Below are 17,077 nucleotides of genomic sequence, written 5' to 3'. Positions count from 1 at the left end.
CTTTGTATGCAGTTTTAATTAAAGTACACGGCTTTGCAAGCAATTTATCTGACTATAATGCATTTTTGCCTGGTATTTTCACTAATATGTTCATTTTTATGCACACTTTCCCCTAATCTATGAATTTTTGTAAACATTATTTGGTCAGAGAATTGCATTGCAAAATTTGGAAAGTGCAAATTTGATAAATTCGGCTTTAAATGTGAACCTAATCATATTTCTCCCCCATCCATACCTATGGGTAAAAGGGCCAAGGGATACTTCCCCAAGCACAAGTGAGATTTGAACTGGGGACTTTGCTCATTTTGAAAGCCTTTCCTCCAGAGGGATGGTGTCCAAGCCCACCGATCATCTTGCTTGCCCCTTGTTTCAGCCTCGTTACTGAACTCTATCGATGCGAGTTCTGTTTCCCTGCAGGGCTTTGAGATGCGGACATATGCGGCTCCTGTTTTTGCTCAGTTCAGACAATTTCTTGGCATGGTGGATGACGATTACGAGCGGTCGCTGACTTCCAGGAGCTCCTACTTGCAGTTCATCACCAACTCCAAAAGCATGGCTGACTTCTTCCTCACGTAAGAGTACCCCCAGACCCACAATGTGAAAAGACCTGCAACAAACTGTGGCAGTGTGCAATGCCACTGTTCAGAATATTCCTCCTTGCTCCCCTGCCTTCCTGTTTTGCCTCCTCCCCCAATAATCAGTGAGCATTGCACATACAGTTCTCATAAGGGACGGAAGGGTTTGTCAGTTTTCGTTCTCATGGCCTCTCATTTTTCCAGTCTTAAATTCAGTTTTCCACCTTTCTGAAGCACTTTGAGATTTTTTTTAAGTCCTCATGAAAACTCATCAGCACTTTAGTGAGAATTTCTCCTAACACACATTTTTGTAGGCAATTTTAACTAATGTATGTATTTTTGCTAGCAATTTCCTTTAATACAGCGATTCCCAGACTTTTTTCCTCATGGGCCACTTGAAAATTGCCGAGGGTCTTGACAGAACCATTTAATGATTTTTCTGCCTTGTTGTAGCAACTGTAATTCAATAGAATTCAAATTGTAATACAGTAACATACAAAGTAAAAATATGTAATAGAATGAAATATAATATAGGAAATAAAAGAATAACTAAAAATACAATTAAGATTAATATGAATATTCTATACAGTGGGTCACTTCCCATCTTCAGCCACAAATCTACTGATATGCTGCAGACCACCTGGATGACACCTGTGAACCACTGGGATACCCAGTTTGGGAACCCCTGCCCTAATATGATGAGTTTCTGCATTTTATTTTCACTAATATATGTATTTTATGCACACTTTCCTCTAATTGGTTGGTTAGAGAACTGCATTGCAAAATTTGGATAAATGGGAATTTCATAGGATGCCTGTGGTTTGGTTCTCATAGAGCTGCAGAAACTGCAAATTTGATAGATTTGCCTTTAATTGCAAACTGAATTGAATTTCTCCCCCACCCCTATTTCTCACTGGGGTTTCCCCCCCTTTTAGGCTTTTCTTTCCAAGTTTGTTTGGGGGGGGCATCTGCAAACTTTGAGATTCCCAAAAGCCTATTGACACCTCCCCCTTGTACATTGCTGGTACATAAGGATCATCACTCACAGCCTGAACACTGGAAATGGAGGGAATTAAACTGAATTAATCTTATTTTGGGCCAGACTGGTGGTCCATCTAGCCTAGCATTCTCCTAGCTGTGGGCAGGACTGGATTCAAAATTGCACTGGCTGCCCATTTGCTACCGGGCCAAGTTCAAGGTTCTAGTTTTGGTGTACACGGCCCTATACAGCTTGGGACCAGGATCCTTGAAAGACCGTCTTACAGTCGATCACTGTGCTCTGCAGGTGAGGGCCTCCTGCAGATACCATCTTACCAGGAGGTCCATTCTGCACAACATAGGAAATGGACCTTTAGTGTGGCAGCATCTATCCTGTGGAATTCCCTCCCCTTAAATATTAGGCAGGCGCCATCTCTGTTATCTTTTCGGTGCCTATTGAAGACTTTCCTCTTTCAACAAACCTTTTGAGACCTATCCCAGTCTGCGTCTGTGTTGGAATTCCTTTTTAATATGTTTTTTTTAAATCCTTTCCCCCCCCCCAAATAATATGATTTTAAAACCCTTTTTATTTAACATGTTTTTAAAGCTTTTTTTTTTAAAAAAAATGTTTTTAAAGTTGTTGTTTTTAAAGTATTTTAAGGTCTTTATGATATTTTAAAGTGTTTTTAGTGCTTCTGTTTGCCACCCTGGGCTCCTGCTGGGAGGAAGGGCGGGATATAAATCAAATAATCAATCAGTTTAGAGTTTTAGGGTTAGGAGTTTAGGGCAGGAAACCTCTATAATTGCCATCAGTTTTGGGGGGAGTGCTGGCCTCAGAACTGTACCACTGTGGGATACCTACACAATTACCTACTCAGCACTGAAAACCAATACTATAAACAGCTCATTTCTGCACAGGTGTGTGTGAAGGTAGGTGCTCCAACAGAGCCAAGGCCTCGGGCCCAGTGTAGAGAATTGGTCAGAATGTTGGATTGGGACCTGGGAGACCAAGGGTCAAATCCCCACTCAGCCATGAAGCTCACTGGGTGACCATGGGCCAGTCACTGCCTCTCAGCCTAACCTACCTCATAGGGTTGTTGTGACGATCTAATAGAGAGGGAGAAGCACCATGTACGTTACTTTGAGCTCCTTGGAGGAAAGGTGGGATATAAATGGCATAATAAATAAACAGTAAGTAAATTCAATAGCCATCTTTTTGTTGACAGCAGAGTGGCTTCCTGTGGGGATTGGTGAAGAGGTGATCAAGCTGCTATGAAATGTGTGCACTTTAAGCCTTTAAATTTTTGTGCATGGTATAGATTTATTAATTGCTATGTATTTTATAATACATAATTAAGCTGCTATGAACTGTGTATACTTTCATCATTTAGCCTATATTTGTATATTTATTTATTATTTGATTTACATCCCGCCCTTCCTCCCAGCAGGAGCCCAGGGCGGCAAACAAAAGCACTAAACACATAATAAAAACAGACCTTAAAATACTTTAAAACAAAACAACTTTAAAAACATTTTTTTAAAAAAGCTTTGAAGACATCTTAAAAAAAAAGGTTAAAAAACATATTGTTTTTTTTAAAAAAGGTTTAAAAACATATTAAAAGCAATTCCAACACAGATGCAGACTGGGATAGGTCTCAACTTAAAAGGCTTGTTGAAAGAGGAAAGTCTTCAAAAGGCGCTGAGAAGATAACAGAGATGGCGCCTGCCTAATATTTAAGGGTAGGGAGTTCCACAGGGTATGTGCTGCCACACTAAAGGTCCATTTCCTATGTTGTGCAGAATGGACCTCCTGATAAGATGGTATCTGCAGGAGACCCTCACCTGCAGAGCGCAATGATTGGCTGGGTATATATAAGACGGTCTTTCAGATATTCTGGTCCCAAGCTGTATAGGGCTTTATACACCAAGACTAGAACCTTGAACTTGGCCCGGTACCAAATGGGCAGCCAGAGCAATTCTTTCAGTAGCAGGGTGACATGTTGGGAATACCTTGCCCCAGTGAGCAGTCTCACTACCGCATTTTGCACCAGCTGCAGCTTCCGGACCAACCTTAAGGGCAGCCCCACATAGAGCGCATTACAGTAATCCAGCCTGGAGGTTACCAGGGTGTGGACAACAGTGGTCAGGCTATCCTGGTCCAGAAACGGCCGCAGCTATCTTACCAGCCAAAGCTGATAAACAATTTTATACACCATGGGTAGTATTCAACGTTAATGTCATCCAGAGTGACATTAATTAATTAATTAATTAATTTTATTATTTATTTATTTTATTCAGTTTCTATACCGCCCACAGCCAACGGCTCTCTGGGCGGTGAACAACATGAATATAAAATACAATATGATAAAATCACATAATAACTACCGCACACATAACAGAAATACCCAAAAGCTAAAACATATTACACAATTAATTTAGTATACCAGAGTGTTATAAATATACTAAAATATATTAAAATGTATTAAAATGCCTGGGAAAAGAGGTAAGTTTTAACCTGGCGCTGAAAAGAAAGCACTGTTGGCGCCAGGCGCACCTCGTCAGGCAGACTATTCCATAGTTCGGGGGCCACCACTGAGAAGGCCCTAGATCTTGTCGTCATCCTCTGAGCCTCTCTATGAGTCGGTACCCGGAGGAGGGCCTTCGATGTTGCACGCAGTGTACGGGTAGATTCATATTGGGAGAGGTGTTCCATCAGGTATTGCAGACCCGTACCGTGTAAGGCTTTATAGGTCAAAACCAACACTTTGAATCTGGCCCGGAAACATATAGGCAGCCAGTGCAAACGGGCCAGAACAGGTGTTATATGTTCATATCGTTGAGTCCTAGTCAACAATCGGGCCGCAGCGTTTTGCACGAGCTGCAGTTTCCGAACCATCTTCAAAGGTAGCCCCACGTAAAGTGCATTGCAGTAGTCCAGTCTTGAGGTTACCAGAGCATGGATAACTGAGGCGAGGTCGTCGCTGCTCAGATAGGGACGTAGCTGGGCTACCAACCGAAGTTGGTAGAATGCACTTCGTGCCACCGAGGCTACCTGGGCCTCAAGTGACAATGAAGGATCTAAAAGAACTCCCAGACTACGAACCTGCTCCTTCAGGGGGAGTGTAACCCTGTCCAGAACAGGTTGAGTATCCACCATCTGATCAGAGAAACCGCTCACTAACAGCATCTCAGTCTTGTCTGGATTGAGTTTCAATTTATTAGCTCTCATCCAGTCCATTATTGCGGCCAGGCAACGGTTCAGTACATTGACAGCCTCACCTGAAGAAGATGAAAAGGAGAAGTAGAGCTGCGTGTCATCAGCATACTGATGGCTACGCACTCCAAAACTCCTGATGACCACCCCCAGCGGCTTCATGTAGATGTTAAAGAGCATGGGGGACAGAACTGACCTCTGCGGGACCCCATACTGGAGAACCCAGGGTATCGAGCAATGTTCCCCAAGCACTACCTTCTGGAGCCGACCTACCAAGTAGGAGCGGAGCCACTGCCAGGCAGTACCTCCAACTCCCAACTCCATAAGTCGCTCCAGAAGGATACCATGGTCGATGGTATCAAAAGCAGCTGAGAGATCAAGGAGAATCAACAGGGTTACACTCCCCACCGTCCCTCTCCCAACAGAGGTCATCGTACAGGGTGACCAAGGCTGTCTCAGTACCAAAACCGGGCCTGAAACCGGATTGAAATGAATCTAGATAATCGGTTTCATCCAAAAGTGTCTGGAGCTGGTTAGCAACCACCCGCTCCAAGACCTTGCCCAGGAACTTGATCAACTTAGGTTCAGTAGGTCTACTCTATTATTATTGTTGTTGGTTGTTGTTTTTATCCCCCCTTTCCTTGAAGAAGTTCAAGACGGCATACAAATGTGGTTCCCGCCTCCTCACAACAACCCTGTGAGATAGTTTAGGCTGAGAGACAGTGACTGGCTCAAGGTTACCCAGTGAGCTTCATGCCCAAGCAGGGATTTGAACCATGGTCTTCTATTTCTTAATCCAATACTCTAACCAGCCTTTCTCAACCAGTGTGCCTCCAGATGTTGTTGGACCACAACTCCCATCAGCCTCAGCCAGCATTGCCAATGGTCAGGAAAGATGGGAATTGTGGTCCAACAACATCTGGAGGCACACTGATTGCGAAAGGCTAACCACTACATCTATACACTGGCTCTCCAGAGTGATATGTTGCTATGTTTTAATTGATATGATTGATTGGTTGTGTTGTGATGACCTTAAAATATAATGTACTCAAACGGAGTTGTTGGTTGGATTGTTGTTTTAAATGTTTTGAAATTTATTTATTTATTATTTGATTTATATCCCGCCCTTCCTCCCAGCAGGAGCCCATGATAGAAATGATTTACTATTTGATTGTTATTGTAATGATGTATCAATTAGCATCTTTGTTCTGTGGTTAGCTGCTTTGAGCATATTTATAAGGAAAAGCGGCATATAAATGTAAAGAACAAATAAATAAATTACTTCATTCCGTGTGTGGTGACTGCCTGCCTTTTCCCTGCCAACAGCAATGACAAGCGCTTCTTCCTGAAGACCCAGAGCAAGCAAGAGATCCATTTCCTCCTCTCAAACCTGCCCAAGTACCTTGAGTACATGGAGAGATACCCCCACTCCATCCTTGTCAAGTTCCTGGGTAAGGATGTAGCTCCACCCCTGGCTGGGCAGGCCTGCGGTGTAGCACTTGAATGGAAACAAGCCTTAAAAGTCAGCAACAATCGTCCATCTTGGACAACCAGGCCAAATCCTGTGGCCCTCAGTTGTGTTCCTCTTCCTTCTTTCCAATAGGTGTTCACAGTATTGTTGTCCCCCGGGAAAAGAAGGTAAGGTTTTCTGTGAGTTGTTGCTTGTAGTAGTTAACCAGTGGTAGCTGCAGCAAAATCTTGCAGCGCTTCATAACTCCCAACAGGAATGCTTCCATTGGTATTCCAGACTTGCCATCCTCCAGGACACAAGAAGCTTGTTAGAGACTCAAGCAGGACAATTTATTCTCCACACCTGTCGCTTTTCCATTTTTCTTTTCCAACCAGCATTCAACATTCTGTGGTTGTGACGCAGCACATCTAGTCCTCATCAGCATGTTTGCGTGTGTGGGGGGGGGGGAGAAGGTTTGATCTCTTTTTTCCTTCTTCTGTACCTTGCTGGTTCCTCTATGCATGCATTCACTCCTGATGGCCACCTGCTTGTATGGCTTTAAAAGAGGATTAGACAATTCATGGAGGAAATGGCTATCAATGGCTACTACCCACAATGGCTGTGTTTCGCCGCCACAGTCAAAGACAGTATGCTTTGGAATGCCAGTTGCTGGAAACCGCAGGAGGGAGAGCTGCTGTTGTGCCCCGGTTCTGCTTGCAGGCTTCCCATTTCGGCATCTGGTTGGCCACTGTGAGAACAGGATGCTGGACAAAGAGGATCTCTGCAGGGCTTATTTCTCAGTTCTTTTAGCAACAATCCTGTCGGCACTCAAGCACTTGAGTTTGCTGTTAGAGGGAGTGAGAGATAATTGCCACAGCAGTAAGATCTATAAGGCCCAGAGAGCAGACATTTATATGATTGTCCCTCCATCTCTTCCAGGGCCTTAATTATTGTTTTTAAACGTTATGATGTTTTTTATTTAACTTGGGAAGAATTGGTGCCTGGGTCTGCTTGTTTTTTTCTTTCCCTCACCATCCTTTATTCTTGCAGGGTCTGTCTGCTCTGATGCGTGTGTGTGTGTGTTTAATAGTATCTGGAGTTTTCCAGGTGCAGAACAAAGATTTTTACAAATATATATTTTAAATGACCAGATTTTGAGGGGCCTTGGGAAGCCAAAAAAGCCTTTTGACATCACAGTGTCACACCAAGGAATCTACAACAGCAGTCAGTTAAAAAAAATTAAAAATTTAAAAAACAACATTTTTTTAATAGACAAATTTGTGAGGAGGCTTGGGGGGGCACACAAACCTTTTGGCATCATGGCATCACAGCTGGGGACCTAAGGAAGTGGTTAATATTTTTAAAAAATTACAAAACTTTTTTTTAAAAAATCCATTAAAAATGACAGATTTGTTGTGGGCTCTTTGGAGACTCACAGGGTTTTTTTGCAGGGTGCGGAGAGACTGATATGGCCTGCAGATATCTGCTTAGGTGCTTTATTTAAAAATAGAAACGATGCTTCGTAGTATTATGTGCTATTTAGAAGTACTTCAGAGTATTAAGTAGTATTTATGGGTACTTTCCTTCCCCGGTCCAGGAGGAAGGCCTTTTCACTTTCCTTTCTGTCTAGGGTTGCCAGGTTCCTGGCCTGAGACTGATCCTGTATCTTTAGGAGAAGAGAAAGTCAGCCAAGTGCAGGTGTTCTTGCAACCCTGTAATGGGAAAATCCACAAGGTGGAATTGTCCCTTCCCTCTGCACAACTTTGAAAGATACAGAAGACCTCTTGGAGGCTGGACCTGGCAACCAAGAGGTCTTCTGTATCTTTCAAAGTTGTGTAGGGGGAAGAAAGAATTCCACCTTTTGCTTTTTCCCATTACAGGGTTGCAAGAACGCCTGCACTTGGCTGACTTTCTCTTCTCCTAAAGATACAGGATCAGTCTCAGGCCCTGAACCTGGCAACCCTATTTCTATCTCAGCATTAAGCGTCCTAAGAAGGGCTGCATGTTTGAACTGTTCTGTCGCCGGACTGACCTGCTGCTGTTTTCTCTTTGCATCTCCAGAGATACTTCATCATCATGCAGAGTGTCTTTTACCCTCACGAGAGGATTGTTGAGCGGTGAGTTCTGTGCTTGGTTTGAAAGGATCATCACCCTTCTGAGCTAAGGGACGGTGGATCTGAGTTGACTGAAGAGGAGGCCCTACCCTTCTGAGGCTAGAATCCTCTCTGCTGCACAGTTACATGGGAGTAAACCCCATTGAACAGAGTGGGATTTACTTCTGGGGAAACATGCACAGGATTCTGCTGTGGGAGAATGCCTTCTTCCATATGAAATGCTTTCTGCTTACTGCACTCTTTGGAGAAAGGCTTAGAACCCTTCTCCCTGACATGCTAGGTTTCAATTTTGAGGGATTTTTTTGTTTTTGTTACGGGAGGATATGCAATCTTTCTAGCAAGTTTTAACTGGCACAGCTTAGACACAGATAGACTGCCTCAGCAAGACCTATGTCTAATTCACTAATAGGCAAAAAAAACCCTTGCGTTTTAAGAACATACCTATAGCCAACAGATATTTCTATCAAACTTCAAAAAGCAGGGAAATTGGGCAGCTATAGTGAATGCACCAGGGGAGCAGGAGACCTGACCTCCTCTCTGAGATACTATACTGCCCTACAAATTTGTCAAAATGCAAACCCAATTTGGGTTGGTCTTTCACAGTCCAATCCACTTCCTCTGTAGCTTGGAAGAATTTCCTGTGTAGCTTGGAAGAATTTGGTAACAATTTTATTTTATTTAGTAACAATTGGGAGGGGGAAGGAGAGGATTGGAGGGGGAGGGGAGGGGAGGGGGAAGGAGGGGATTGGAAGGGGGAGGGGAGGGACAAATGGGAGGTGGTGGAAGGGAGGAGGAGGGAAGGGCAGGTTTGATCATTTGCATGCTTATTGAGTTCAGTGGGATTTACTCCTGTGCAATCATGCTTGAAAATGAAAATGGACTGCCTTCAAGTCAATCCCGACTTACAGCAACCCTATGAATAGGGTTTTCATGGTAAGCGGTATTCAGAGGTGGTTTACCATTGCCTTCCTCTGAGACTGAGAGGCAGTGACTGGCCCAAGGTCACCCAGTGAGTTTCATGGCTGTGTGGGGATTTGAACCTTGGTCCCCCAGCTTGTAGTCCTAGGATAGGTAAAACTGACCATGGGGGAGGAGGAGGAGGGGAAGGAGGGGATTGGAAGGGAATGGGGGAAGGGAAGGGAGGGGTTCTGGGCTCCTGCTGGAAGGAAGGGCGGGATGTAAATCAAATAATAAATAAATTAGATAAGGAAAGGGAAGGGAAGGGGCAAGAGGAAGGGGATAGGAGGGGGGAGGAGGAGGGGAGGGCAGGTTTGATCCTCTGTATGCTTTTTGAGTCCATTGGGGATTTACTCCTGTGCAATCATGCTTAGGATAGGTGAAACTAACCTGGGGGAGGGGCAGGAACGGGAGGGGAAGAGGAGGGAGGGAGGGGGAGGGGACTGGAAGGGGAGGAGATTGGATGATGCTGGGCAGAGGGGAAGCCCTTTTCCTTTCCAAAAAGAAAACACTGTGAATAGTATCATTTTTCAGTGTTTTCCCCACCTTTTTATTCTACAGCAGGCACATGTAGCCTTCCACCCAAATTGAAACCAAAGCTGTCCCTGGCCACATCCACACCAGACCTTTATGTCACTTTAGACAGTCATGGCTTTTCCCAAAGAATCCTGGGAAGTGTAGTTAGTGAAGGATGCTGTGAGTTGCTAGGAGAGGCCCTGTTCCCCTGACAGAGCTTCAATCAGAGTGGCTGATTGTTAAACCACTCTGGCCACTGGAGCTCTGTCAGGGGAATAGGAGTCTCCTCTCAGCACCCTTCACAAACTACACTTCCTAGGATTCTTTGTGGGAAGCCGTGACTGTCTCAAGTGAAATAAAGGTCTGGTGTGGGTGTTGCCCCCTGATTAGGCAAGCCCAGCAGCTGTGAGTCATGGACGGTTGGTTCTTACTGAGCATGCCCGATGTTATCATTTAGTTCACTGCTAAATTTCTTAAATTAATTAAAAATCAGCCAGGCATTTTTTTAACTTTTAAGATGAAGATGATGAAGGTCAGAGTATGGGGCAAGGTCAGTAATAGGATTACAGGTACTCTGTGAACATAGCTGATATTTAATTAATTTCAACCGATTATGAGAACTCTGACAGAAAAAAGTCCCAAAACGGTCTGGCTTTTCTCTCTCTCTTTTTACACTTTGAACTCTCGAGTCTCCTTGACTGTTTTGTGTATCGCCATGCAAATTTAGAGGGCTGTTAAGCAAGTGTTTCTGAATTCAGGACTATAAATTTTGTAAGGTTTTGTTTTGAAATGAGCTTATGGGAAGCATTAGAATGACATGGGGGGTATTTTCAATTTAACCTTCCGGAATGTGAAAAATCCATGCTGACTATAGTATGCAGGCACTCTTGTGGCTGTATAAACACACACCCTGGAAGGTGCCCAACACTCTCCTGCAGCGCAGATGAGTAGCAGTAGCAACGGGAGCTTGTCTGCTATTACCACATCTTCTAATTGAGCTTTCTTTGTTTTCTGGTCTGTTTCTGTAGAGGGAGGGAGATTGCTGAAAGAACGAAAGTGCGCTAAGAAGCCACTTTGGTGTAGTGGTTGATGTGTTGGGTTATATGACCCAAGAGGCCCAGGTTCAAATCCCCATTCCGCCGTGAAGCTCACTGGGGTGGTCTTGGGCCAGTCACCATTTCTCATGACTAACCTACCTCACAGGGATGTTGTTGTGGGAATCCCCTAGGGCTCCTAGGAGGGCAGGTGGGGTGTGAATGGCAGGGTATGGTATGAAGGCACGTGAGGCCACCATCTTGCTGACGCTAAGCAGGTCTGGGTCTGATCAATGCCTGGATGGGAGACCGCCTGGAAATCACGTGTATGCCACCTTGGGTTCCTTGATGAAAGGAAGGAGGGCTATAAATGTAAGAAATAAAGAAAACAGTAAAATTCTCTGGCATTCATCTGCCCTTTGTTTCCACTTATAGGTATGATATTAAAGGGTGTGAAGTTGGCCGCTGGTCAGACCCGGCCCCTAAAGGCAGCGAAATCATTGTGGTATTTAAGGACCTAAACTTTGGAGAAAAGACCATTTGCCTTGGTAGGTCCTCCCTCCCATCCTGCAGGGTGGGAAGGAGAGGAATGACTTTCCGGCCCATCTCAGGAAAGGTCACTCTTCATGCTAATTGGGGCCCAGGCCTTGGACATTGACTCATTTATTCATTATTTATTTATTTAAAAGCATTTCTAGACCACTTAACGTTTTTCAAAAAACCCTAAGCGGCAGTATATAGAAATTACATAAAACCAGAGGAACAGCATGATAAAAGCAGGAACAGGTAAAAACAGAAATTCAGAAATGACAGTCCTCACCCTCCAGACCGGCTTTTTGATGGTTTGTTTTTGCAGGTCTCTTCTGCACCGTGTCATTGACGCAATAAGAGTGCATTAGTGGTGGGCTGCAAGTTGCATTGGGTGTTGCAAGGAAGGTTGGGGAAGAAATTCAATTCAGTCTGTATTTAAAGCTGAATTGATCAAATTCATATTTTCTGAAACGATACGAAAACTGAAACACGGCCATCCTCAAAATGCAGTTCTCCAAATTTTGCGATCCAGTTTCCCAACCAAACAGTGGTAACAAAAATGCGTATATCAGGGGAATTACGCATAAAAATGAATCTATGAGTGAAAATAACATACTATATAATTTAATAATAATAATATAAAATAATATATGAGTGAAAAGAACATGCAAGAACGCATTACATTAGGAGTAATTTCTTGCAGACATTGTACATTAGTTAAGACTGCATACAAAAATGTGTTTATTAGGAGACATTTGCAACTAAGATGCTGGAGAATTTTCATGGGGATTTAAAATTGCTATAGAAATATGGAGAACTGAATTTAAAACTGGAAAAATGAGTCGCTGAGAGAACTTAAACTGACAGATCCTTCCACCTCTTTTTGCAGTGGAATACAGAGTGTCCTGGGAGTCATTCCGCAGCGGCATTATACCGTACAAGAGAGTCAGAAACACATAGCTGGACAATGCCTGAGAGATTCGTCCACCGCAGGGGGTGGCTAACAAGTGGCCCTCCAGACGCTGTTAGACTCTCAGCTCCCATCATGGCCAGTGATCAAGGATGTTGGGAGTTGGAGTCCAGCACCATTGGGGGGGGCACAGGCTCTCCATTCCTGTGTTAACGGCACAGCATCGGTCTAGCTCTTCATTAGGGAGGTCAACCTGTGCCTGGGTATCAAGGTCCAGCCCTGCCAAGACTTGGAACCTTTAAGGAAGAGCAGGGGGAACAGGAACCGCTGTAGATCCTTGCACCGCTCATAACCCGTTGGATGCCGTTGGATCTTGACCTTCCCGCCCCAAGACCAGAGGTCTTCACGCTGGTTACTTGGGCTTCTGGCTGGCTCTTGGACCCCCTCGTCACCCACAGGAGCAGAGGAGGCAGCTGACAAAGTGCCCCAGCTACCTACAAAGAGGGGTGGATGTATCTGACCATTTTGGCACTATTTTCCCACTCTTGAGTTTAGTTTTGCATCAGTTTGCAATTTTTTTTATGTCCTGATGAAAATGCATCAGCATTTTAGTATGATTTTTGTATGCAATTTTGCCTAACATACACATTTTTGTGTATTATTGTTTGTGTGTTATTTTCACTGCATTTCTATGCACACTTACTCCAGTACTGTATATGCATTTTTGTACTCTTTAATTGGCTGGAGAACTGCCTTGCAAAATTCGGAGAAGTGTGAATTTCAAAGGATAGTTGTGTTTCAGTTCATATATTGTTTCGGAAAGTGCAAATTAGGTAAGTTTGCCTTTAATCGCGAACTGGATTGAATTTTTCCACCCTAGCTACAAGTGAGGCTTCTTGTGAAAAAGGGAAAGTTTGCCTAAGCACCTGCCCAGGTAAGAGCCTAACAGAGAGCCAGGAAGGGGTGGAGCCTCTAGTTTCTGTATATAAACTCAGCCTGAGCTGCTTCACTGCTGAAGCAACATCTCCCTCATAGCTCCAAGCTCCAGTGCGGAAACCTTATTGAACTGGCAGAAGTGGACACTGGGCTGTATGGTTGCAGAGGAGGGCAATGATAGAGTTTGGAGGGATCTTGGAGGTCTACTAGTCCACCTTCTGCTCAGTGCAGGAATCTTTTGCTCAGTGCACCTTCTGCTTAGTGCAGGAATGGGGAAGAGTTGTAGCTCAGTGGTAGAGTATCTGTTTTGCATGCAGAAGGCCCCAGGTTCAATCCACAGCATCTCCATAGATGCTAGGAGAGACCCCTGCCTGAAATCCTGGAGAGCCACTGCCAGTCAGTGTAGACAGTATTGAGCTAGATGGACCAATAGTCTGTCTCAGAATAAGGCAGCTTCATATTCTTCTTGTAACTTCGTCTCCCCTGATGGATGTCCTTCTCTGCTAAATGTCATTTATTGTCCACCTAGGTCAACAGCGTACCTGGATGGTGAACCAAATGGAGCTAGACACACAGTTCCTGAAGGACTTGGGCGTGATAGACTACAGCCTCCTGGTGGGCGTGCAGCCCCTTCATGAGGATGAGCAGATCCTGAGCCATGCACTTACCAACATAATTGCCAGGACAATGTGAGCCTTTCAGCAGGGATGTTTGGGGGCTTTTGGCAGGGAAGCATCGAGGTCTAGCCGATGGGGTACTGCGGAAGGTGTCCTATAGAAAGGCAGACAACTGGTTTTGTGTCCCCCCTCCAAGTTTCGGGGATGTGGGCTCTACAGATAGCAGAGTCTGGTTCATGTACAGAGAAGGGAAGGATTCTAATACCCTGGAAGACAGAACTAAAATTCAAAGGGATCTTGATAGGCTGGAGCATTGGGCTGAAGACAACAGAATGAAATTTAACAAGGATATAAGTGCCAAGGTCTACACCTAGGAAAAAGAAACCAACTGCACAGTTATAAGATGGGGGATACATGGGTCAGCAATACTACATGCAAGTAGGATCTTGGGATTATTGTTGATCACAAGCTGAATATGAGCCAACAGTGTGATGTGGCTGCAAAAAAGGCAAATGCTATTTTAGGCTGCATTAACAGAAGGATAGTTTCCAAATCGCTTGAAGTATTGGTTCCCCTCTATTCAACACAGGTTAGGCGTCATCTTGAGTACTGCATCCAGTTCTTGATACCAAACTTTAAAAAGGATGCAGACAAACTAGAACAGGTTCAGAGGAGGGCACTGAGGATTATCAGGGGACTGAAAACAAATCCCTGTGAGCAGAGACTGAAAGAAGTGGGCATGTTGAGCCTTGAGAAGAGAATATTGAGGGGAGATATGATAGCACTGTACAAGTACTTGAAAGGTTGTCACACAGAGGAGGCTTAAGATCTCTTCCAGATCATCCCAGAGTGCAGGACATGGAATATTGGGTTCAAGTTACAGGAAGCCAGATTTCTAGTAAAAATTAGGAAAACCTTCATAACTGTTAGAGTGGTACGACAATGGAACTAATGACCGAGGGAGGTGGTGGACTCTCCAACACTGGAGGCATTCAAGAGGCAGCTGGACAGCCACCTTTCAAGGATGCTTTAAGTTGAATTCCTGCATTGAGTAGGGGGTTGGACTGGATGGCCTTATAGGCCCCTTCCAAGTCTACTTTTCTGTGATTCTAAGAGTGAACAGGATGGTGAGAGGTCTGGAAACCAAGAGCTGTATCTAATGTTAGTCCTACAGAAAGTAGACCTATTAAAAATCAATGGCTAACTTGGGATTGCAGCAGGTAAGGAGGGGGAAGTTTAACCCTTTCCTCCTCTGACTCTGGCCCAGAGTATTTTTGGTGAGACGCTCCTTTGAAGTTGCTGTTTGTATTGGGAGGAAAGCTCCTTTTGGTGCCATGGGGAGGGGGGGAAATAGGACAAAGGTAGGATTTTGATTGGGAATGGTGCAGGGGTGAAAGGATTAGACTCTCTCTACCTGCCTGATGCATCCTGGTAGTTAACGCTGCTACGCTCTGTATGCACGGCTGCTATATGGTTTTCTTTAAAAAGCAGATGATGCGTGTGATACGGAAGTTCACCCTGCATCTCATTTGGCTCTTAGTCTGACTCTTTGGCAGTGGGATGAGCAGAGCTGGGGCAAGAGGTAAGGGGCCATTACCTGACTGCTAGGAGCTCTAGTTTAAGGCACCCCCTCTGGAAAGAACTCCGCCTTATGGGGTTTTAAAAAACTTTCCTTCCTTCTGCATGCAGGAGAAGGCTGCCAGTGTTCTCCCTCCACTGTCAGAGGCCGTCAATTGCTGGGAATCACAAACGGGGAGAGGGCTGTTGCACTCAGGTCCTGGCCTTCCCATTGAGGCATCTGGTTGGCTACTATAAGCCCAGGATGCTGGACTAGATGGGCCACTGGCCTAAGCCGGCGTCAGGGCTCTCCTTATGTACTGATGTTCTTCCGACAGGACGGACAACTGCGAGAGTGACCTTCAGAGAGGGCACCCCAGACGTGAAGATTTGAATCCTCGGTCTTTGAGCCACTCCTCCAGCGGGGACCAGTTTTACAAGCTGTCTCGAGAAAGCAGGTACACTGTCCAGAACGTCCTGACGTTGTACTTGGAAAAAAAAGGCAACCTAGAGAAGGACCCGGAGCGTTCCGCGAGAAGCGAGACCTTCCTTCGGGATGTCCTGGCCCCGTACCTGTTGCAGGGGACCAGCTTCGAACAAACGACCCCGCCTTCCACTACCGTCACAGAGGACAGCGGGCAGTCCTCCACCCTCACCACCCTGGCAGAGTCGCTTTTGCACCTGGCCCAGAACAGGCGCTTCCTTCCTCACTCGCGGAACGCCTTGCATGTGATCGACGGGCCCGATAACCGCTACTTTGTCGGCATCGTCGACCTCTTCACAGTCTATAGCTTCCGCAAGAAGCTGGAGCATTTCTGGAAGGGCATTCGGTACCCGGGCCAAAATTTCTCCACAGTTGGCCCTGCCTGTTACGCCAGGAGGCTTTGTAAGTGGGTACAAGACCATACCACATGAATGCAGCCGATGGGGAATGGTTGTGGGTGCCGAAGGAAACACCCTCGGGTCTTTCCCCAAAGTCTCGTCCCCTGTATAGACTTGTGGAGAAAACAACAACAGAACAACAAACTGTATACCAAGTGACTCCTCCGGGGCATTGGCAGTTGCTGTGGCAACTTTGTGGCCCCCAGAGGGTAGGATTTGCCAGGAAGTGAAATTCCCCTGCATCCTGGCAGCTGGGCTATGTCAGTTGGGCCAGGAGAGACCAGACTTTCTGCAGGTGTGGTGTGTATGGGTTGTGTTTTTTTTGAGGGGGCAGGCTGTGGTGAAGCTGAGACTTCTCTGCAAAAACTGGGATTTAAATCTGAATCCTGGACGTTGTAATCAGCAGTGCTGTGATGATAATACAGAAATTGACAAGAGTGTGAGTGTGTGTTGCCGGATTCCATCTCGTTCTTTGGCATAGTTCTGTAGAGGTGTTAATGAGGCCAGAGGGAGTTAATGATCAGGGAAGACATCAAAGGGACCCCAGACGCAGTGGCCGCTGGTGGCTCCCTGTCAGTGGGGCAGTGGAATCTGCTCTGGGTTTTAGTCCAACCTTTCAAGGGGCTGTCCAAGGTGCTGAGCCTAATGTGGGAATATGTTTCCGCATCTTAGTTCCTTGGAAGTTTGGCCTAAAACCTGGAGCGGATTCCACTGCCCCACTGACATAGAGCCACCAGCTGCCACTGCCCCAGCGTGCAGTGGCAACAACCCATTGATTGTGAAAAAGGGAGGAGCTCTAGGGTAGA

General features: G+C 45.3%; 1 protein-coding gene across 8 annotated transcripts; it reads left to right on the top strand.

Annotated features, from left to right (window-relative positions):
* The first annotated feature begins 6,328 nt into the window (after positions 1 to 6,328).
* Positions 6,329 to 16,704, top strand: PIP5KL1 (phosphatidylinositol-4-phosphate 5-kinase like 1). Of its 8 annotated transcripts, none has more exons than XM_061603939.1 (5): positions 6,329 to 6,405; positions 8,279 to 8,334; positions 11,274 to 11,386; positions 13,745 to 13,904; positions 15,728 to 16,704. In XM_061603939.1, exons 2-5 carry the CDS (start codon positions 8,294 to 8,296, stop codon positions 16,302 to 16,304), a joined length of 891 nt encoding a protein of 296 aa, XP_061459923.1. In that variant the 5' UTR covers positions 6,329 to 6,405; positions 8,279 to 8,293; the 3' UTR covers positions 16,305 to 16,704. The 8 variants fall into 8 exon arrangements, with proteins under 8 accessions (XP_061459923.1, XP_061459919.1, XP_061459921.1 ...); XM_061603935.1 differs by lacking the exon at positions 6,329 to 6,405 and adding an exon at positions 6,822 to 6,967; XM_061603938.1 differs by lacking the exon at positions 6,329 to 6,405 and adding an exon at positions 7,025 to 7,096.
* Positions 16,705 to 17,077: the final 373 nt, after the last annotated feature.

Source organism: Rhineura floridana, chromosome 20 (genome assembly GCF_030035675.1).
Source record: "Rhineura floridana isolate rRhiFlo1 chromosome 20, rRhiFlo1.hap2, whole genome shotgun sequence".
In the NCBI taxonomy this organism is placed as follows: Eukaryota; Metazoa; Chordata; class Lepidosauria; order Squamata; family Rhineuridae; genus Rhineura; species Rhineura floridana.
This window is presented reverse-complemented; position numbering and strand designations above follow the sequence as displayed.